A 23,707-nucleotide genomic window follows, 5' to 3' on the forward strand; every position below is an offset into this window, starting at 1 on the left:
CTTAGACTGGTGGAAATGGCAATACTACAGGTGCCACATAATACCCATTCCAGATTTATAAGGACTCAGTCATTTAGTGCGGCAGGACCTGCACTTTGGAACTCCCTGCCTGTTGAGATCAAGGAGGTGCCTTTACTATACTCTTTTCGGCACCTGCTAGAATTTTTTTTTTTTTTTTTTTAAGACAAGCCAGCCCAGATGCTTAGAAAGTTGAGGAAATTTTAACCTTCTGGTTAAGATGGCAACCAGTCAGGCAGCTGGACCCAGAGCCCCATAGTTTATGCGATTCATTTCAGTTTTAATTTTATCTATGCAGTCTTAAATCAGACTACTTTTGCATCTTGGAAAAGCAGCAGACAGCAGGTTAAAGATGCGGAGCTGTGTGGCTTGCTGCAATTAATAGAGTTTATGTCTAGTATTTTAACTTTTGTATGTTTTAAAGTAGGGTTGCTAATTTCCCTCGATTTTGTCATCTTTTTGTAAACCACTTTGAGGAGTTTTTTCTTACAACCAAACAGCGTGTATTTTTTTTTTTTTTTGAAATAAAAATAATATATAGGTTAGTTATTGTTCCCTATGAAGGGAACGATCATCACTGGCACTCTTGCGGGTGCCACACAATATTCTTTCTACACTTGTCAAAACTGTGTGGAACTCCCTGCCTTTTGACACTGTGGAACTCCCTGCCTTTTGACAGGGAAGTTCCTTCTTTGCACTCAAAAAGAGTGCATGTTAAAAAAAACCCAAACATGCTTGTTTAAACAAGCTCAGATACGCAGAGGACCAGCGTGTACTTTAATTTGTTTTTAGTTTATTGCTCATTTTATTTTTATTTTCAAAATGTTTTAAATAGTTGTTTTTAACAAATAATTTTATTGTTTTATTCTTTCTGGAAACCACATTGAGTTTGTTTGTTTGTTGTTGTTTACAATTGTGCGGTGTATACACGTTATGGAAGAAAAGTAAATAGAATAAATCATTTGCTGAGCTTCTGCTCTGCACATAGAAGGTTCAAGGTTCTCCAAAAAGACACCTGCCAGTCAACAATGCTGGGCTCGATGCACAAACAGTCTGACTCTCTATAAGGTCCCTTCTTCCGTTCTTGTGAACAATGGAACTGCACCATTTAAAACAGCCAGCCGACAGCTGCTGCCTTATTAGGAAACGTTAAAACTGATAAGGAGAATTACTTTCCATTTGTACGGGGCTTTTTACATTGTCCCAATGCTCTTCACATACAGCAAACCACACTGAGTTTGGCTCTCACCATAGTTTAGAAGCCAAAACATGATTAGAACTTTGAAAATGTACAACAGGCAAACAGGGTCCTGATCAATGACTTATTTCATTTTTCTGCCTGCTCAATGCTCCTGGCTCAGATAGCTCTCATGCTGTCCTCCAGATACTGATTGACTGATTGTATGTTTTTCAGTCACCTGCCCTTCTCCCTAAGGTCTCAGAGTGGGTTACAACAATTATAAGAGAATATTAAAAACAAGTTAAAAGAGCTTACAACCATAACAGTAAGGTAAGTCTGAAAAACATACGCCTCAAGTGTCAAAAGCCGGGAGAAAGAGGCACATCTTCAGCATCTTCTGAAAGCTGTAGGATGAGGATGCCAGATGCTCCTCATATCATACCATATCTTAGGGGCTGCTACAGAGAAGGCCCTGTCCCTAGGCCACCACCTCCTGAAGATTTGAGAGTGGAATTACCAAGAAGTAATCTTAACACCCAAGAGAGTCTGTGGGGAAGGAGGCAACCTTAAAGGCATTTGAGGTCTGAGTTGTTTAGGGCATTAAATACTAACATGAGCACCTTGTATTGAGCCCAGAAACAAATTGGAAGTCAGTGCTGCTCGTTTAAAACAGGAATCACATGGGATATAAATGGAACACCTGCCAGTAATCTGGCTGGACCAACTGAAGTCTCCAAGTCATCTTCAAGGGCAGCCCCATGCAGTGTTGTACCTTAGAACTACAAGTACCAGCATCCCATGCTGGCTAGGGCTGATGGGAGTTATAGTCTGAAACATCTGGAGGACACCAGGTTGGTAAAGAATGAAAAAGATTAAACTTCGGGGTCCCTTCCAACTGTACAATTCTAGGCAACTGATATAAAAGAATTAAAACATCCAAATAGTACATCAGAAAAAATATATATACACAGGTGAACCGGGCATTCTCATGACACACTTGGGAAATAATATATAAATGCCAAATATATATAGGGTCAGTTACAACAACAGGCTTGCAAAGTTAACAAGCTTCTATCAACCTTGGAGAGAGTCAGAGACATGATATCTAAATAACAAAAATCTGGATAAAGTTCAGGCTCACAGACCTCTCCAAAAGGAAAAGGGAACAGAAGGTGTTCTAGGCTGTTCTGGTGAGGAATTAATGAAATAAATGACGGGAGGCGAGTCGTAACATTTATCTGTGGTAACATCACCTCTGACTACAATGCAATGTTGTGTTAGTTTGTCTACAAGCACAATCTTCAATCGGCAGAACTGGCACCATCGCAAGTGCCACATAATACCCATTCTGCCTTTGTAAGAACTCGATATTCTAGTGTGGCAGCACCCAAACTCTGGAACTCCCTGCCTGTTGATATCAAGCAGGCGCCTTTTTTCGGCACCTACTACAAACATTTTTGTTTAGACAAGCCTGCCTAGATAGAATCATAGAACTGGAAGGACATTTCGAAAGCTGATGCGAGCTTTAATCTGTTTTTTATTTATTCCTATTTTTACTTTTTGAAAACCTTAAATTATCAGGACTCAAGTCTTCTTATTTACAATTTTATTGCCTTCTTTTTTTTGTAAAGCGCTTTGCGTGTTTGCTTCCAAATCCTATACCACTTTTGCATAGTTAACATACAGCCCTAGTCTGACTGGGAGTTGCAAATTCTAAATGCGCCCAGAGGCCCCAAAAAGTTGGCAAACCCCTCATTTAAAAACTAACAATTTAAAGCAGCAATCCTGTGTGCATGAAGCTCAGTAGAGTTCCCTATCCAAAGCAAACATCCACAATATTGCTTCGTAATGCTGCCGTTTCTATCTACACTTATCTGGGAGACCCACTGAGCATCACTATTTACCTCTTCTGACTAAGGATCACAGAACTGTGTCTAGAATTTCCCTCGAGTAGAATTCCCTTTGCAATTCAGATGTGCAAAAAGATTTCTTGCTTTCTTACCTAGTTTTCTTTGTGTATCACTAACACACACACACACACCGATTTTATTTTAAAACTTTGGAGCCCAAAGCCTGTGGCATTTATTGAAAACACTGACCATTTTCAAGGAAATGCCAGTTTTCCCACCACACAAACACAACATGATGGTGGCGGGGGGGGGGGGTGGAGATCACAACCGAAACACAATGGAAAATATTTCTGCAACCCGTCTATGTTTAGGAGAGAGGAAGAACCCAAGGTGGCTCCTATTTCTGAAGAGGAAAAGGTACAGAAGCAAATTAAAACAGGGCTTACCCAAATGGAGGAAGGCATGGCTCCCACAATAGCGTCCCCACTTTCTGCTCCCTCCAAATCCCCTCTTCCCCAGCCTTCACGTCCCCCTTTTTTTACCTGGGGAAAGAAAACTGAGCTTGTTCCAAACACCAGGAAGCAGATCCAGTTTAAGAACGGTTGTTCTCTATAGCGACTATAATTCTCTGGAAATGCTCAGCTTACCCTCTGCTTTCGCTTGGACTTTCAAACCTGTTTAACCAGCCCAGGTGGAGCTGGGATTAAAGGGCCAGGGGGGTGGCTTGCCTGGCCCCACCCTCCAAGCCTCTGAGTTTTGAAACACATGCACATCCCTCCTGGAAAGTGTGGATGGAGTCGGCTAAGTCCCGCAAGTTCTGATCTCTCTTTTAAACATACACGCCAACTTTATTTATCAGTATTAGCCATTTCTTCAGGGATCAGCAAACTTTTTCAGCAGCGGGCCAGTCTACTGTCCCTCAGCCCTTGTGGGGGGCCGGACTATATTGTTTGGGGGGGGGAAAGAATGAATTCTTATGTCCCACAAATAACCCAGAGATGTATTTTAAATAAAAGCACACATTCTACTCATGTAAAGACACCAGGCAGGCCCCACAAATAACCCAGAGATGCGTTTTAAATAAAAGGACACATTCCACTCATGTAAAAACACGCTGATTCTCGGATGCAGGCTGGATTTAGAAGGTAATTGGGCCGTATCCAGCCCCCGGGCCTTAGTTTGCCTACTCATGCATTTATTCATTGCATTTCTATCCCACCTTTCTTTCCAAGGGGATAGATGTGCTTCTCCCCCTCCTTTTTCAATCCCCACAACAACCCTGTGAGGTGGATTCAGGTCGGTAGCCATGTTGGTCTGATGCAGTCGAAATAAATTAAAAAATTGTCCAGTACCACCTTAGAGACCAACTAAGTTTGTTCTGGGTATACTAAGCTTTCATGTGCATGCACACTTCTTCAGATACCTGTGAGGTAGATTAAGCTGAGAGGCAGTGACTGAGCTCAAGGTCACCCAGGCAGCTTCATGGCAGCCGAGCCAGGATTTGAACCCTCATCTCTCCCAGGTCCTAGTTTGACATTCAAACCACTACACCATACTGGCTCTCAAGATCAGGCTCAGTCCTGATTTTAGGGTTGCCTTACATCTGGAATTTCCAGGATATAATGGGAAATGGGAGGTTGTCTGGGAAATCCGAACGTATGGCAAGCCATGTTGGCAGCGTCGTTTATGCTCAACAACTTTTTTGACCAGATTTTCACTTTTTGAAATATGGCAACCCTATTTTATGTGACGACGACTCCTTTGTTTTATATTTCACAATAACATCTCTTACTGTTTTGGTTTCAGGTAGCAATGCAGAGCAACCAAGAAGTTCCGTTTCTGAGTATGAGTGGGGTGTCATTAAAAAGGGAAATTTCAGCATGCACAAAAAAAGTATACATTTCCAACAAAAGAGACACAAATCTTTGATTCCTGAGTATGCTAAAGGTTTCCAAAATTAGAAGTGCTGGGGAAGGCAGCAGTATTATTATTTTTAATCACAGGTTTTGATGGGGATTTCCTTTACTTCAGAGCTGGGGATGGATGACCAAGTTGTGGGTGGACTCTGATGAACATTTTGCTGCTGCCCAGTCACACTTCACAGTTCAAGTGACTGTGAAGGGAAACCAGAACAGCCAGCAGTTTTGGGGAGAGAAGTTTGGCTTTCACATTCCAGAGGACCGATGTTCTTTCACTCCCACCTGTGTCCCCAAAACACCTTCTGAACCTGTGTATTTGCAAATACCCCTCACAAAAACAATGCAATCGGTTTTGCCTCTTATGTGCTCTTGAAGTGTTAAGTGCTCTTCAACTTCCCACCATTTGAGAATGGCAAACATGTTTTTTTTGTTTTTGTTTTTAAATTGGTATCGTTTCCAGAGGTGAGCCAAGTCTGAGCATGACTGCTGTTGAGCAGAGTGCGTTCTGCTGTCAGGTCAATATTTGTTTTGCCCAGTTGTATACAGGAGCCTGAGCTGGACAAGAGTTTGAACGGCAGGTTTCAAACTGCTTGGTCAACAAAGGCAAATTCCGGAGGGAAAGGCATGCAAACCTGCTAAGGTAGCTCCTCAAAATGATTGATTTTTAACAGGGGAGGTGCAGGGGTAGGGGTAGGAATGTACAAACTGGCTAAAAGGCCACAAAATGCACATGGCACTGTAAATCTGTGCCATTTCCAGGCTAAGCTCAAGTTTATATAAGATATAAGATAAGCGCATTCACAATACAGTGATTGGTGATAACATTATGTTCCCAGTGTTTCCTAGGCTGTAGCTCAGTGAAAGAGTAACTGCCTTGCATGCAGGAGAGCCCAAGGTCAATCAGCCATTAATTGGGAGCCATAAGGGCTAGAAACTTGTACAGTATCTAGTTTTAGGAGGAGAGCTCTGGCTCACTGGCAGAACAGAAGGTACCAGGTGGAATCTATGCATATATAAAAAGCTGTGAAAATACTGAATTTGCCAATAGCTCACCATTGCCATCTAGTGCCACAGTTGTATAATGCACTTAAAATGCACTTAGAACGTTATATTTGCAGCTGTGTAGCTGAGTTCAATTCCCTGCCTCTCCAGATATGGCTGAAAATGTCCCCTGCCTGAAACCCTGGAGAGCCACTGCTGCCAGTCAGTGTAGACAATACTGAGTTAGATGGAGCACCTGTAGTGGGAAATAAAAGCTTGGACCCGATGAAGTCCTAAGCAAATGTAACTTACTGCAGTTTCACTATGAAGTTTCCCTTTTGAATTAATTTTGCCGGAAGTCCAGTGACCCTGAGGTAAGGACTGGCAGACTGAACTTTTATCCAAACTGGCTTCTGAGCATCATTTTGGGTTAATGTCAAATTTATGTCAATTTATCCTTTTGAGCAGCAAATGGGAAATAATAATAATAATAATATTTTTTATTTATACCCTGCCCTCCCCAGCCAAGGCCGGGCTCAGGGGGCTAACAAGCAATAATAAAAACAAGTAGAATGAATACAACTTTAAAACAAAATTAAAATACAACATTAAAATATTGAAACATTAAAATATTAAAATGTAGCCTCATCGCAGGAGGAGAAAGGAAAAGAAAAAAGAAAGAGGGGGAGGGAAGCAAATTGGCTCCAAGCCAAAGGCCAAGCAGAACAACTCTGTCTTACAGGCCCTGCGGAAAGAAATCAGATCCTGCAGGGCCCTGGTCTCATGAGGCGGAGCATTCCACCAAGCCGGAGCCAGTGTTGAAAAGGCCCTGGCTCTGGTTGAAGCTAATCTAACTTCCTTAGGGCCTGGGACCACTAGGGTGTTGCTATTTATGGACCTTGAGGCTCTCCATGGGGCATACCAAGAGAGGCGGTCCCGTAGGTACAAGGGTCCTAGGCAGTCAAGGGCTTTAAAGGTCAAAACCAGCACCAGAAATGATGGACACTTAGCAAACAAATTTTACATGGTGGTTCCTGAGATCTAGGAGCATGTTTTCATCTATGTTTGGATAAAATTGGATGTCATTTTGAATCAAGATGGCAGAGGAAACTTTTTGGTTTATTAGAATTCTGCTGGGTATGAGGCTTTGTGTGTGTGTGTGTGTGTGTGTGTGTGTGTTAGATGCAAATTTAGAAGTAATTGCTGTCATTTAAATAGAAACATAAGGTAGTTGGTTAGAGCAGGCATAGGCAAACTCCGGCCCTCCAGATGTTTGGGACTACAATTCCCATTATCCCTGACCACTGGTCCTGTTAGCTAGGGATGATGGGAATTGTAGTCTCAAACATCTGGAGGGCCGGAGTTTGCCTATGCCTGGGTTAGAGCATGGTGTTGATAATGCAAAGGTTGCAAGTTTTATCCTCTTACGGTACAGTTGCATATTCCTGCATTGCAGAGGGTTGGACTGCTAGAGGTCCATTCCAACTCTACAGTTCTAATGATTCTACATCCCCATACCTACTGGGCCTGCTTAGTGTTGCTGTTCAGGTGCTGCTAAGCCATTTAAAGCCTTTTTTGGATTATGTATATTTCACAGAATCGTAGAGTTAGAAGGGACCCCAAGGGTTCTCTAGTCCAACCCCCTGAAAATGCAGGACTCTCAGCTAAAACATCCATAACAGATGACCATCCAACCTCTGCTTAAAAACCCCCAAGAAAGGAGAGTTCACAACCTGCCAAGGGAGACCATTTAAACCAGATTGCCTTCTCTGAAGAAGGACACATGGCCACCCTACTTTGGATGTAAGTGGAGAAATGGAGTGTTTTTTTCTTTCTGCAATCTGACTGAGCCAAGAACAATTATTAATACATATTAGCCTCCTCTCCACAAAATATTTTCTATTAATTCATGGTGTTGGGTTTAGTCAGGGATCAGTACCTGGTAGGGTTGCCATATTTCAAACAGTGACAATCCAGACAGAAAAGTTGTTTAGCTTTCTTTCATGGGGGGCAGGTGGGCAAAGTTGTTGACCTCTCTTAAGCTGTTGAGATTTTTGGCAAAATCGCAAAAAAGAGAAAAGAATGAAGTTTGCCATGGGTTGCCATATGTACGGATTTTCCCATACATTTTTGTTTTCGATTTTTGCCCAGACACTGCTTCCGACTGCAGTGTTCCGTATATGTCTGGGAAATCCCAGACATATGGCAACCCTAGTACCTGGCAACAGAGGACGAGATGGCTGGATAGTGTTCTCGAAGCTACCAGCATGAGTTTGACCAAACTGCGGAAGGCAGTGGAAGACAGAAGTGCCTGGCGTGCTCTGGTCCATGGGGTCACGAAGAGTCGGACATGACTAAACGACTAAACAACAACAACAACAAAGTACCTGGCAAACCTGGGCAAGTATCGGGGCACCAGGACTCTGGGGGGGCTCATTGGTGTTGACCCCTACCCCTTGTGAGCCAGTGTGGTGCAGCAGCTAGAGAATTTTGACTAGGACCTGGGTGACCTTGGGCCAGTCGCTCATAGCTGTCAACGTTTCCCTTTTTTTAAGGGAAATTCCCTTATTCCGAATAGGATTCCTCGCAAGAAAAGGGAAAAGTTGACAGCTATGTGAGTCGCTCTCTCTCTCAGCCTAGCCTACCTCACAGGGTTGTTGTAGGGATGAAATGAGGAGATGCAGAACCATGTGAGCACATTCAAGTTCCTCCTTTTATTTTATCTATTTATTTAGCAACACACACACACACACACTTTGACTGTAGTAACACCATTAGCAAATTGGCAACCAGAGCTGGTCTCTGAGCAGGGGTGTTATATGCTGGCAAGGTCTTGCTCCTGTGAGCAATTGCACTGCAGCATTCTGCATTAAGCCCTCACCTGGTTTAGCCGGCCAGTCGAAGCCATTCCTGGGGTGTGGCTGCTGTCGTATGCTGACAGCTTCTAGGAGCCATAGGTGAGAGCTGAGTGCAGGGTGGGGACCAAAGGTGGACAAAAACTACCCCAGAAGGAATACGACATGGCCCCCACCAGTGTACCCCTCCCCTAACACCCCATACACGCATAATAATAATATTTAAAACGCTGATTTCCTTCCTCCCCAATCTGACCACGTTTGCTTGGCAACCGATTAGGTTGTCAATAAAGTTTATTTGAATGCAGTTTGAAGCTGGAAGAGCGGCCATCTTGCCCTTACTATAGTCCTGGCAAATCTCATGGGAAAGGAAACGCGCTTAGCGACCGGTGTATGAGCTCTCGCGACGATGTACGCTGATGTCGCGAGACGAAGCCGAAGCTGCCCTTTCCTTTGCCAGTCACCGGGGGACTGTCGTCACACAGAGGCCCCCTGCTGGAGTCCTGCCCTCGAGGTGCTGTAGAGAGATCAGAAAAATAGAAGAGAAACCCAGCCTTTTCCTTGGATTCAGGACTTCCAAGTTTAGTTTGAAAGAAAAACATTTTTAAATCTCCTCGGGGGAGGAATCCATTTCAAAAATGACCTGCTAAAAATTCCCCTGCCAATTAAAAAATTCAGTTCATTATCACTATATTGCAGGGGAGGACTGATAGACAGAGCAGCTTAATACTGATGAGCTACAATCTCCATGGTTAATATTGCAGACTAGGGGGTCAAGCTGAGAAACGATGTTTACACAACAGCCCTGCATGTTGTTATCTCAACATTATAGGATGGAGCCAGGCTGAGACTATGAGTAGTGTACGACAATTCTGCAACCACTTGTAATGTGGTAAGTTAGTTGAACCAGGCAAGCTAGGTAAGATAGTTAAAAAGATGGCTAAAATCCCTCTTTACTCACAAAGGTCACTGAGTGACTCCTAGTAGTCAGCCTGGACAACCTCACAGGCTTGTTGTGAAGATAAAATTGAAGCAGGGGAGCACTGACTGGTAAGATGGCTCTTTTTGTTTGTAGGTATTTTTAAAACAGAACAATTATAACAGCAGGTGAACATTGAAAGACGAAAAACAAAACTAAAAAAGGCACATAAGGTAAACACAGTTACACACGGGTTAAGTAACAAAATCCAAGCCATAGAAAAAAAAAGTTAGAATGTCTTCACATACAAAAAAAAAAAAGTTTGTGTAATCTGATTATCAAGTCTAGTTCAAGATTTGCCAGGTTTGTGATGAGCGTTGTCTTGAAAATGATTTCTCCATTGCATATATAGTAAAGGAATGCCAAATTATATAAAAGCATATGGATGTTCTTGTCGAATCTAAAATTATGCATAATTTTCTTCATTATAGCTACATTCCAGAGTGAGTGGTGCCAAGTGTTCAACAGTTAGATTTTGGGCTGCTTGCTTGCCACTGAGTTGCAAATATTATTTGAGCTGCCAAGGGAATTTACAAGGCCAGTTCTTTTGGCAATATTGGTATCATCAAAAAAATTCAGTAACATTACCTATGGACAGCGAGCAAAAGCTTCTTTAGCAACACTGATCATTTCTGCCAAAATTAACACTGAAAAAATCTTGCGTAAGGTGGCACATGAGAGTTACAGGCTCTTGCAACCCTACCTGGAGGTGCCGGTGGGGGTCAAACCTTCGGCATTGAGAGCCAGTGGTGGTGCAGACAGTGGTTAGTGTCATACTCAGACCTTGGGAGAGACAAGGGTTCAGAAATCCCCACTCATTAACCATGAAGCTCACATTGGGCCGGGCCTTGCCGCTCAGCCTGCCCTACCTCTCAGGGTTGTGAGGATTAAGAGAGAGAGAGAGAGAGAGAGAGAGAGAGAGAGAGTGAGAGTGTGTGTGTGTGTGTGTGTGTGTGTGTGTGTGAAGAACCATGTACATCAGAATGAGGGGAAAAGGTGTAAAAGACAGACAGACACAAAGCAAAGCAAACCCTCCTCCGCTTGCCACCAGGCCACTGAATGCTCCCTCTTTACTTTTCTATATCTATGTATGTATATGTATGTATGTATCTATGCGGCCCTGGCGGTCGGGGTGCGGAGGCGCGCGGCCAGGTCTCGCGAGAGGCGCGGGCGAGTTCTCGCGCGGCTTGGCTGAGGTGGGCAGCCTCCTCCTCCTCCGCAGCCGCGGCAGCCCCCGGGATCCCGATCGCGGAAGGAAGGAAGGAGGGAGGGAGGGACGGAAGGGAAGGGAGGAAGCGCGCGCACGGCGGGGCGGGGGAGGAGCCGGAGCGCGATGGCTGCCGGGCGAGGGGGCCGCCGGCGGCAGCAGCAGCAGCAGCAGCAGGCTCGGCGGCAGCGGGGGAGTCTCGAGAGGCAGGCGGCGGAGGAGGAGCAGCAGCGGCGGCGGCCCCTGAGGCAGGGGCGGCGGGACGAGCAGCAGCTGGAGCGGCGCCGCGGGGAAGGCTGGGCCTGGAGCAGCGGCGGCAGGTGGAGCTGCTGAGGGAGCCCTTCGGAAGCCGCCGGCCACACGCGGGGCAGGCCCGGCTGGGCGCCATGAGCCAAGGCAGCGGAAGCGGAGGAGGAGGCGGCGGCGGCGGCGGGGAACCCGAGGCCAAAGCTCTCCACACCAAGAGGCTCTACCGGTGAGGGAGAAAGGCAGGGAGACCCCACCCCCGGTTTATCTGCCTCGGATCCGGGCCTCTTCCCCTCTCCCTCCCCCTGGTCAAATGATAATGTATCTATCCAACTATATCTGTGTGTCTACCGAGGTCACGGTGGCGGGCATGGTTCCCTACCCCAGTCCGCTCATATTTCTAACTCGCCCCACAACCAGCCCCGGGGCGGGGGAGGGGGGTTAGGCGAGGGTGGTAGTGATTTCCCCGGTCCCAGGGCGGGTTACAAGAATTAAAACGCAATACTGGGACCCAAGGCTCTTTCTCTCTCTCTCTCTCTCACACACACACACACACGGTTGCCCCCCCCCTTTATCCTCTCGTGAGGTTGAAAGGGCACAACTGAGTGGCCTAAGGTGCCCCCTTTCCCTCCCCCGTTTTCTGTTCTCACCGACCCTGAGGAGGGAGGATAGGATGGTCACCATTATTTATTAGCCACCTAGGACCCAGGGTGGGTTACAACAATTAACGCCCAATATTATGACCTGGGGATCTGTCTCACATCCGTCTCTTCATCCGCTAGCCCCCCCCTTTGGGGTTTCTGAGAGAATAAGGGGGGGTTAGGATCAATTCCCCACCTAAGGGCCCATGGCAGGTTACACCTGTTTAAACCCAAGTATCTTTCTCATCCACCCACCCCTTGTCTTTTATCTTCCTTTGCATTTTCCTTTTCAACCCTATGAAAGAGCAGAATTGACTGGCCTGAGGTGGCCACCCCATTTTGTATTTTTAGTGACCCTGAGAGGGATTGTATAGGTGGGGGGAGCTGTAGAGGCCAAGGTGCCTTCTCACCCCACCTTTAATCCTCTTGTCTTCACCCTCTTCGCCTCTTTTGAATAGGTACCTGGTCAGTTTAATCTTAATGTATATAAGGCAGAATATTGCTATAATATATTTATTGGAAGTCCAAGAGGTGAATGTGCATTGCAGCAGCCCTGAACAGGAGGCTAGGTAAAAGTTGTTGTCATTGTTATTCTTCTTACTACTAAAGTTATTGTGCACCTTTCACCAGGAGGTCCCGGGGCAGATTACAGCAATTTCAAATTCAGAAATTTAAAATAGTTAAAACTCATTTTGGTATAGTTCAAGGTTCTTTCTAACCTCTCACACACCCTTTATTCTCTTTGTTCCCCATGAGGTCAAAAGAGGACAACTGAATGACATAAGGTGCTCCCCCTCCTTCTCAGTTTTTTTCCTGAACAATCCTTAAGTGAGGATGAAAGAGGGTGACTGAATGGTACAGAGGTGGAACAGGGTGACTGAATGACTCAAGGTCCCCATCTTCTGAGCAACCCTGTGAGGAAGCCTGAGCTGAAAATGGCCCCAGATCCCTTCATCCCCATCTTATCCTCACTTGTGAAGGAGGGTATGCTGTGAGAGAGAGGCTGGACCAAGGTCACCCAATGGCAGCAGGGATTTGTACCTGGTTCTCTCCCAGCCACCAATTTCTGCCCTGATCCCACAGATAGCTTTATCTCTTAGATGGAGCTTGGCAAGGAGGAAGCTTTCCTTAAATTTGGCAAACTCTTGCAAACTTATGGATCCATCGGTTTTCCCCCTCTCCACTGGGTGACAGGAGGCATTTGCAATTATTTTATTTCACCTTGCTCTGGTTTTTTTAAAAGGTCCAGCCCTGCCCTTTTTTTAAATCCATCCTGACCCTCTCAGCCAGTTTCTTCTTCCATTCCCACTTAAGCAGAGTATGATGGGGCAGGAAACCCAGAGTCAAGAGTGTAAAGAAGTTGACAATTTCTTCATCCCGACCCTTTTTTTGACAGGGCAGTAAAGGCAGGCACTCTTAAGACACTCTTAAGTGATTCTCTTCTGTGGCATTTAACAAAGCCCTGTCCGCTGCATCTGCCTATTTCCTTCCATCATAATTTTCAGAACGTTATATGGAGGCAGGTTACTTCACAGATGGATTATGGCAACTCTCAGTGGCTATTCCCAGGCCACTGCATGCAAGTTGAATGCTGGATGCACTTTGTTGCCATGTTCCTTTGCTTTATAGCATATCACTTCAGAGTAAATAATTCTGTTCCTTTCTGTCCCCACCTCATCTGCTTTCCCTGTGGCTCCACATAGATTCTTCTGTCTCCTTCCTGACATTTTCTTAGACAGCAACCTGGATTTAGACCCTCCAGATGTTGCTGAACTACAACTTCCATCAGCCCTAGGCCAAAGACTGGGAATGCTGAGAGTTTTGAGTTCAGCAATGTCTGGAGGGCCAAGGGTTTTCCACATCTGGTTTAAGACAGAGTGGCAAACCCATGAAGCAGATTAGGCCCACCAGTACTCATTTTCCTCCCCACAATAGTGCTGAATTGGGAGGAAATATTTAAAGCTCTTCATACAGCCAGGATGGTGATGGGGTGATCTGAAGCTCCGTTGCAGTGCTGGGATGAAATTAGAGGTTTAAACCTTGTCACCAGGTACTATGACAAGGATATGTGTGCTGTGTGCCTGCAGGTGTGAATGGTTTCTGAAAATACTCATGAGAGAGTGGCACATGACCCTTGGAGGGTAAGACAGCCTTTTTCAAGGTTAGCTTTCTATGGTTTAGGCATTTCCCTGCCACATCATAGGTCACATAGCTGTCTTTTTGTGGAGGGCAGTGTGGAGTGAAGGAAGAAAACTGATGATGTAAGTGGTTTTTCTAAGGTCACTTGGTGAGCCTGTGGTTGAGTTTGAATCCTTGGCCAAGTACAGCTGAGGCTTGAGATGCAAACAGCTTTCCCTGCCTTCTTCCCTACAGTCAGAATGCTTGTCATTGGCTTGTGTTCATGGAGCATGGTATGCATTGCCATTTTCGGGTCTTTTAATAGACCGAGGCATTAGACTTGCTTTCTGCCAATGAGCAAACCCAGCAGTAGGTATCAAAATGCGTCAGCAAGGTCCAGTGCCAACCTCTTAATAACCCAAAGTGACACTGCTTTCAGTTATATTGAAAATATCAAGTAGTTGGAAGGTCAGTACTTCTTAACTGTGAAGCCTTTAGGTTTGCTTAGAGAGTAAGGGGAAAGGGTGTGTTTGAAGCCTGGTGCTGAGCACCAGATGGCTAACTACTGCCCCAAATAGTCTTCTCGTATTCCTTGCAGGTTTCTCTAGCTAACGTTCCTGCTTCTAGGTGCTGTACAGTACGTGTCTTTCTCACTGTCAAGTGAGCCCAAGTCACAGCTAGCTTCCATGTCCCCCAGCCAACCTTGCCTGTGTTTCGTTTCTATTGTGCAGTCCCCAAGCTCAACTTTTCCCTGTGCGGAATCTTGCTTGCAGAATGTCCTTCATTTTTTAAGGATGTGTACTGTGGATCTATTAATGTGGACACGTTACCTGTGTCCATGCCCATTTTTGGCCCTGGCTGCACCACCCAGTACTGGCATGTGGCCCCTGGAAGGCTTCTCACCAGAGAATAGAGCCTACCCTTACATCACAACCTTAGAACCACATGGTATTTGGCACCTGTGCAAGCTTTTAAATCTTGGAGTGGGACTTTCCTTCCAGAGCAGTGGCAGCAAGTTCAGAACTTGAGGGTAGTATCTGCTTGGGAGTTGCTGCTTTATGGGAATAGGTTGTGTATAGGCTACTCTTTGCACACACAAACATACCCAGTGTGTGTGTGTGTGTGTGTGTGTGTGCTTATTGCCTGCCCTTCAACCTAAGGGTGGGTTTTAACATTAAAGCCCAAACAACTTGCAACTATAAAAATTGGACCTAAAAACATACACCTCAAGAGGTTTGCTTCCAATATCTTCATCTGGAAGTATGGAGAGGTAGCTAACATTCTGTGGGAGCAAAGGAGGGAACAACTAGAGTGTACTTTCTAGTCAGGATTCAGCCACCGGCGGAGCTATGGACTTTCTCCATCAGTGGAGACTAGCCTGTCAAATGCGGCTATTCTTTCTTCCTAACAGGTATAGACTCTGAAAGCGTGGCTCTGTTAGATTCTTCTCTGAAAACAGTCTGGTCACACCGTGACAGACTTATTATGCTACAAGCATTTGTGGACTAGAGCCCCTTGTCAGGTACATTTTCAGCTGCTGCTGATGTGGATTGACGGCCAGGGAGTAGCAAGTGACGGGCTAGGTCAGGCCTGACTTCCTCCATGCAGCTGAATTCTGAGGGATGCTTGGAGAAAGGAGCAAGCACCTGAACTGGCTGCGCATTGCTTAAAACTGGAGGCTTGCCTCTTAGCTTAACCTTGCAGTAAAGGTAAACACAGTGACCAAAGGTAACTAGCCAGGTGGTGTGGCTATTGCACCCCAGAATTTTATCTGCAGAACTTGCACTTTTGCACGTGCCACATGCTGTTCATTCTGCATTTGTGAGGAGTCGTTCCTTTTGTGTGGCTGCACTGGTGCTCTGGAACTCCCTGCCAATTGACATTAAGCGGGCACCCTCACAATACTATTTTAGACACCTGTTGAAAATGTTTCTGTTTCAACAGGCTTGTCCAGACACATGATTTGGTTACATCTGTTTTTAAACTTGTTTTAGTGTGTTTAAATGTTTTCAGATGCTTTAAAATGTTTTAAATATGCTTTTATTTTATCACAGTACAGTATTATTTTGTCACCCATGTATCTTGATTGGGTGAACAAGCTTTAAGAAACCAAGGTAAGGAGGAAGATCATGGCAATACAGAATTCCCATGCAGCTCTCAAAGCTGTGTCTTCCTTATGTTAATACTTGCTGTTCTTTTGTGTCTCTTGTAGAGCTGTGGTAGAAGCCGTGCATAGACTGGATCTCATTCTTGGAAACAAGGCAGCTTATCAAGAAGTTTTTAAACCAGAGAACATCAGCCTGAGAAACAAGTAAGCAAGCTGTGTCTTTTTTTAAAAGTTTTGTAGTTCACTTAGGGGCATGGTCTTGAAGGCACAAGATCTACCCTTACTGGAACTAAGCAGGTATGGGAGGTACGCTTTGCATGGACTTGTGCACACTGCCTTCCGGATATAAACGGAATAAAAAAAATACCTGCGAAAGCTTAATATTAATGATATGATATATACGCCTGCCTTTTATCAGGCCAGTGGATTATTCAGTGCAGGATATTGCTTTGTTCTGCAGCAGATTTCAGACTTGTGGTCAGAGCTGTTGCTTTACACATAATGTTGTTTGGGAACACCCTTGCAGAAAATTTACCCCATAATAAAGTTTACCTAGCCTATTCACCTGCACATCCCTTTGTTAATTATGTGACACAGAAGTAGCCTGAAAAAACGATGGGGTGTGTGTGTGTGTGTGTGTGTGTGTGTGTGTACAAGGGGCTTGTGCATTTGGGAGTTCAGCGGAACTCGCACAGAAGAAGCTTCCAAACAGACTGTGCTCCAGCTCTCCCAGTTTTAAAAAGCTATCTTGCCTGGAGACAGTGACCAGACAGTCTGGAAGCTAGACTGACTGCCACCATGTCCTGCTTTTTCCTTGGCTATTTAGTTGCCTCAACTATGTGGAGCTTCTTTTTTTAGTATAAAAAGTATTTTATTGCTTTTTCACTTATAAAAAAACATAATTTAAAATAAAATAAACTACAGCAATACTAGTGAGTTTGTCATTTCTCGAGGGAAATGCCATAAGAGCAGCTTAAAGTTGGAACTGCTGCTTAAAACAAGTTTATACTGCATATTAAAGTTTCTAGTTCAGTAAGTCCCTCCAGATGTTTCTATGGGTTGGGGAGGTTGTCTCGAATGATTGCCATGTCTCATATGGGATGCCAGGTATTGTAAAAAGTAAAGGGTTCATCTGGCCTCTGGCTGCCCTGACCTGACATTTTGTGTTAAGTTGTATTTTGTTAAGCTGTATTGTGCCATTGACCCAGATTGCAGGATGCAGTGGAAGATGAGTGGCTTCAGACTGCACATCTTTTGGGTCTGCTGGGAAGGGATCATAGCTTAAGTGGCTGTTTTTGCTAAGTTGAAGGCTAACCCCCCTCTCTTTTGCCCACTCTCCAATTTCCTGCCGTAGGTTACGTGAACTATGTGTGAAGCTGATGTTCTTGCACCCAGTGGATTATGGGAGGAAAGCAGAAGAGCTGCTGTGGAGGAAAGTTTACTATGAAGTCATTCAGCTCATTAAAACAAACAAAAAGGCAAGCTGTCTCTGAACCTTTTTGAAAAAAGCATTTTAAAATTGAAAATAAAAAATAATAATGTACCCCTGCTTTCCCCAGCCTGGAAGCATAGTGCAGATGTAAACAGTAATAGCAAAGTTCCTACAAGACCTGAAGTGGAGAGAGACTGAAAGTTGCTAATATCAGTATGAAGGAAAATGTTAACACAACTGTATGGCCACCAGTCCATCATAAAAGTTGGTGGGATTGTTGTTTGCTTTCTGGCCACATGATGTTTTTGTGTCAGTTTTTCAGAAAGTGTTATGTCCCAAATTTTGTTTCCCCCTTTATTTTTGCATTTAAACCACTGGTTCTGAAACTTTTGGCCCCCCCTCCCTCTTGATTCCATAAACTCACCCCCAATGCCCCCATCATATAAAAAGCATTCAGAGTAGCAGTTTGCACAACCCATTCAGGAAGATAATAACACAATAATATTCAAAACCGCAATGATTAAATGCACATTTATTCAAAATCCAATTAAAACTATGTAGCTTAATTAATTCACCAAAATGGATGAACTTCATTCAGTGATACCAGCTTTTCAAAGACTGATAGTCATTTACACTTCCAGTGCCCCCATGCTGCCCCCTTGCATTTTAGTGCTCCCCCTAGGTAATCAGCCCTGGGGGCAGTGTCGCCCATTTTGGGAACCACGGATTTGAACCCTTTGCTTCTTTCCAGTTTCTAGCTACCAATATTCCTGCTGCCATTAATAAGTAAACAATTAAATGTTTGTACTCAACCCTTGGTTTTCTCCACTGAATATGCTCAACATTGCTATTTCAATGGGTTTCTTTTAAAAAGGTTTCCCCAGTATTTTATTTCTACAAATACCTCATCCCATGACTCAGATCTCATCCTTGATCTTGTTGTTCTAACATGTAAAGGCAGCAACATAAAGCGGATGAGCTACTTCTCTTGTGGGGCCACAGTGGTGGTTCTTAAGCTGCCTGCAGCCTTGGCTGCAGATTACACAGAGCAGCACCCCACATGACCCCTGGTTCTCCTGACTTTTTCCTTCCTTGCTTCAGGTTTGTGGAGTGAATAGTGCATAGATATGGCTACGGCCATGGAAGCCTAATTAAGGAGGCAACGGACGGTGTACATACATGCAAAACTTTTGTCTGCAGCATGCAGAGGAAGGCTAACTTTTGAGTTGGCGATTGCTCCTTATTATCAGCTGAGGGGTGAGAACAGCAGCAACGACTGCCCCAAATCCCCTTCCATTGACTTAAGGGAGGGTGCAGCTGTTCACAAGCCCACCATTGGAGAATAGCGGAGTTGTCCTTTCTTTCCAAAGCGTAAAAGCCGTAAACTGACTTTTCACCAGCAAAGTGGCCCTCAGGCTGACACAGCTCATCCGTGGTAGGGAGACAACAAGTAGCAAAATGCCAGTGGCAGCCTACACATTGCAAGTTCTACAGAAGAGGGGTGGCATAGAGTGGCCAGAAAAATAAGAGTTTTCTGCCGAACTTAGCTATGGCTTTGTCTACCTTTTGAGAACAGGGAGGGGGATGAAGGTGATGATGAAGCAACTGGGGATGTGTTCTAACTTTATTTTCCCCTCCCCTCTTCTTTTTGCTCCCCACCCCACAGCACATTCACAGTCGCAGCACCCTAGAGTGTGCCTACCGGACTCACCTTATTGCTGGCATCGGCTTTTACCAACACCTTCTTCTCTATATCCAGTCTCATTATCAGTTAGAGCTGCAGGGCTGTATTGACTGGACACATGTTACGGATCCTCTGATAGGTCAGTACCCAGATGCTGACATATGTTTTATTTACCATTCATTTATTGCATTTGTACCCCTACCTTTCACCCCAAGGTAACATCCATGGTTTTTTTTCCATCTCATTGAATGCCCACAACAACCCTGTGAGGTGGGTTAGGCCAAGAGGCAGTGAGTGGCCCAGGGTCACCCCGTGAGCAATGCCTAGTGGGGAATTGAACCCTGGTAATGGAGGCAAATTTAAAAGCCAAAGCTATAGTTTAAATGGGCATACACTACATCTCGCCAGAGTGGGGATGGTTGCAACCGCTTGAACCATATGGCTCCTAGGATGGCCAAGTGTCCTACTTTACAGGGGGTGCAGTTCTTTGTTTGAAGGAGCATGCAGTCCAAGTCCAGTCTGAAAATAAAGAGCTCTGAGAAGAGCAAGTGGGGATGGTTGTGGGGAACCGTGAAATACCTCGGCTGCAGTTTGAGCAGGCACACGTTATGTTTAAATGATGGCAATGAGCTTGATGGCCAACTAGGGATTCAAGCCCTTCCCTTCCAGGTCTTAGTCCAGCACTCTAACCACTACTCCACACAGGCTCTCTATTTTAAGAACATTTTATTCAATGCAATGGTTACTCTAATCATCTGCACTTACCCATTTACTTACGTAACGGAAAAGCTCAGTATCTGAGATGTCCCTCCCACTGCAAACTTTGCACAAACCTTATGAAAATGATGAGAGCACCCAGCTTTTAAGAACAAGGGCGGAGGCCTTTTAGTGTGGCAGGAACCACCTCTGGGATGCCCTCCACTCCGTAATATACACATACGTCATAGTCATATGGAAGCTGGGAGCCATTGAACTTAGAACCTTCTGCATGCCAAGCATGTGTTCTGCTGCTAATCTTTGCCCCTCCCCATATCCAAGGTGGTTTGATTATCCTGGCCATGTTGGTATTTTTCAGGAGCACTTACGATGGTCTTACTTGACTGGGCTGTTGCAGCATTTTAACACACATTTGGGCAAGACAATCAGAATTCAGAAATTTGTAGATGATTGGCAGTCAGATGACTGACTCCTTGAAAAAAGGGAGTCCATACTGAAAAATGTCCAGATACAGATATTTTATTTTAAGGTGTTATCAGTGTTATGCTTAAATCTAGGAATGTGAAAAATATGAGATAAGGTGTTGTTTTGTATAGAATTGTGAGTTTTGCATTTCTAATAGGGCTCACATAATTCACTTCTTTCGTTTAAACACATGAGTCTTATCCATCTGTTAAATGGGGTTTTGCAAAATGGCATCTGGGTTGGTTTTTACAGCTTTGCTCTTGGTGTAATTAATCTTGATTGCATTATAAGCTGCTGAGTTCTCAGTAAATGACATAACATAGAATTTTCCAGATAGTTTGTGAAGGATCTGGTTTTGCAGAGGCCTTTGGGGGAGGAGTGGGATCTGATGGCCAGATGAGTCCTTTGACCCCTGTGAGATGGCTAGAAACAGCTTTTTTGTTCACTTGGACATGCTCAGTTCTTGACTGGTGGGAGTCCATCGCTTTCTTGATGGCTGCCTTCCAGAATGATGCACTGAGAGACTCGTGTCCTTGGCAACCATCGCTGTGAGAATCCCATTAATACTGCTGCAGAACTTAAGCCCTCAGAATGCCTTCTAATCCACATTTAAGATTGTGTAGCTTTTGACACATTAATTGCACTTTGAAATCTTACCTGGGTTGCTATTGTGGTGGGGGCAGAACTAAAATCCATAGTTATGGGGCTTAATGTATGTCCAGAGTATGTATGGATGTCGTTTTTGTTCCAAACATTTCTTACAGTACTCTAGTACAGAAATTAAGGGGACCTTTTTGTATTGCATGTTGTTCTCCAGCCTTTGCCAACCTGGTGTCGCCCAGATGTTCTGGATTACAAACTCAGCTGGCTCCAGCCAGTGGAACTAAGACATCTGGTGCACAGCAGGTTGCCGAAGGCTGTTTTGCTGTCATGGCTATTGGAGCTGGGTGGTGGCCAGCATAGGACTGAAACCCCACCCCCTTGACCACATGAGGTCATCTCTGCCCCCCTGAGGCTGTTCAAGCTTTTTACTTTTCCAAAAATAAAAGCAGAGGCTTTCAGGAGATCACAATCTGCAGTTTGTGTGGTCTATTTGTGGAACAAGCCTAGCCATATGAGCAAAGGCAAGCGTGGTGGTTCTGGTGTGGGCAGACTCTCCAGCATCGGCTTAGAGCCCCAGCTGCCTTGTACTTGAGCAGTGCTCATCCCAGGTTACCATATTCCTTGTGTCTTCCATAGGCTGCAAGAAGCCTGTATCTGCATCAGAGAAGGAGATGGAATGGGCGCAGATGGCCTGCCACCGGTGTCTGGTTTACCTGGGGGATTTAGGTGAGTGCTAACAGTGGAAATTGGGCTGCTGCTCTGGCCCAGTGAATCCACAGTTTTCTTACATTGCAGAGGGGAAGCAGACTCCATTCATTACCGACTAGCAAAGCCCTAAATGGCTTTGGACTGTCTCATCAAAAGACCCTTTAATAATTTCCTATGTGAACTCTGTGTAGATGACAAGGATGTGTTAATGATATTCTATGCTTGTTGGGCTTCCTCCTTTTGGGGTTTTTCCTTAACCTGAGCTTAAGACTCTTCCAGGATTTCCCCCCCCCCCCATGTTCTGGGGATTGGGAACTAGAGTTATCCTAGTACTCTAGAGCTGGAGGCATTTATGTTGTGTTTTTAGATATTGCATTGGACTTTGGTAACTTCAAGAGGATTGTGAAAAGTTATTTAAACTTTTCAACTGCCCAGAGATGTGAATTTGTTTCATTTATTGAATAAAGCCTCACTATTTCACTTGCCCGTAAGGCCTCCCAGATGGTTTTGTAGCATTGTGCTGCAATTCTCCACCTTTTCTTACTGCAATCCATAAGTCTCTTGTGTGTGCGTCTTCCTCATCAGCTCGGTATCAGAACGAATTAGCAGGTGTGGACACAGAATTGCTGGCCGAGAGATTTTACTATCAAGCCCTTTCTGTTGCACCACAAATTGGTAAGTGTTTGGTCCATGTCTTATGATCCTTCTCCCAGATTTGTCTACCAGGCAATTTTGTTTTCAAGTTACTAGCCTATTGGAATGTTTGCCAGCCTGCTCACGATTAAGCTGGTCAGTATTTGTAAACTACTGCCCTGCATTGGGCTGCTCTTGGCTCTTGTTGGAGGCAATGGAGCAAGGGATTCTTTGACACATCAGAGCTAAATCAGGCCTGTGATGGTAATCTCCCAAGCTCAAAGCAAAGTGGGTGTGTCATGTACATGCACACTGTCCTTCCTGTGTGTTGTCTGCTGAGAGAAATCCCCAGTACTCAGCAGCTTCAGGACTTTTCCTACATGTTTTGTGGAAGCATCTCTGCCAACCATGGATGTGGGAGAACGACAGCATCACCATGTGCCTTCATGACTTCTCTTCCTGGATTCAGAGGGCTATGGTGGTGCTGGCAGTAACCTTTCCCACTGTTGCAGCTATTTTCTCTTCCTGGTTACTCTGGACAGGAAGGCGGTGGAGAACCCTGTGCCTCTGTCTCTCAGCCAGCACAACAAGAAGTCACTTAATTGGCAGAGCCAACATTGCCAGTCTATCAGCCAATTTTTATGTATTTAAAAATGTGTCCCTCACTTTTTGAAGAACTGTTTCCACAAAGCAGCTTCCTGTGTCCAATAAAAAACAGTTCCACAGTTCAAACAATGTTCTTGGGTCTGTGGAAGCTCAGCCTGTCTGGATCTGGCCTGTAAAATCTTGATGACAGCTGTAGGACCAGGCTGCACAGATGTTTGGAAAGCTGTTTTGGCTGCTTCCAGGGCTTTAGACACAGCCTGGCCATAACGGGAAGAGGGCTGAGGGATTCAGGCTTTGCAGGATGAATTATCAAGCTCCCACTCCCTGTCCCTTCTGGGTTCCTCTAAAGTTCTACCTTCTAGCTGCTCAAATGGTGGAAATGACTGGATATGCCTGTCTGGAAGGAGCCCATCTCCTCTGGTCCTTTATGGGTTCTAACACAAACTCTTATGCAGTCTCTTACCTCTTAGTACTTGCAAAAAGGCCATGGGTTGTATGTATGTATGTATGTATGTATGAAATTTCTATGCCACCCTTCATCTGAGGATCACAGGGCAGTTTACAATATAAAAACAAAATTGCACACCATACTAACAAACAAAAACAAACACCCCACGAGTGTATGAGTAAACCCATTGAAATCAGTGGGTTAAGGTGATCATGCCCACTGATTTCACTGGGACTGTTCTGAATATGACTTGGTCAGGTACAGCCGCAGATCCTAGGTGGGATTCTAGACTCCAGGGTTTCTTGTTGTT

General features: G+C 44.8%; 2 protein-coding genes across 6 annotated transcripts in view; one reads left to right on the forward strand and one right to left on the reverse strand.

Moving 5' to 3' along the window:
- The window catches only part of TMEM79 (transmembrane protein 79), a gene marked incomplete at its 3' end in the record, with an annotated part of 23,441 nt that extends 14,484 nt beyond the window's left edge, over positions 1 to 8,957 (reverse strand). For 2 of the 5 annotated variants that reach the window (XM_080985929.1, XM_080985934.1), the window contains exon 1: positions 3,591 to 3,751. Of the gene's footprint in view, positions 1 to 3,494; positions 3,758 to 8,829 lie in introns of those variants that run through there. The other 3 variants (XM_080985931.1, XM_080985932.1, XM_080985930.1) reach the window with 3 other exon arrangements.
- Positions 8,958 to 11,121: 2,164 nt separating this feature from the next.
- The window catches only part of SMG5 (SMG5 nonsense mediated mRNA decay factor), a 32,797-nt gene continuing 20,211 nt past the window's right edge, over positions 11,122 to 23,707 (forward strand). The window contains exons 1-6 of the mRNA XM_080984450.1: positions 11,122 to 11,464; positions 16,207 to 16,305; positions 17,456 to 17,579; positions 19,200 to 19,356; positions 21,639 to 21,728; positions 22,296 to 22,385. Coding sequence (XP_080840576.1) covers positions 11,376 to 11,464; positions 16,207 to 16,305; positions 17,456 to 17,579; positions 19,200 to 19,356; positions 21,639 to 21,728; positions 22,296 to 22,385 — 649 coding nt within the window. The 5' untranslated portion in view covers positions 11,122 to 11,375. The remainder of the gene's footprint in view (positions 11,465 to 16,206; positions 16,306 to 17,455; positions 17,580 to 19,199; positions 19,357 to 21,638; positions 21,729 to 22,295; positions 22,386 to 23,707) is intronic.

The sequence above is a fragment of the Podarcis pityusensis genome (assembly GCF_964106645.2).
Source record: "Podarcis pityusensis genome assembly, chromosome: 16".
Lineage (NCBI taxonomy): Eukaryota > Metazoa > Chordata > Lepidosauria > Squamata > Lacertidae > Podarcis > Podarcis pityusensis.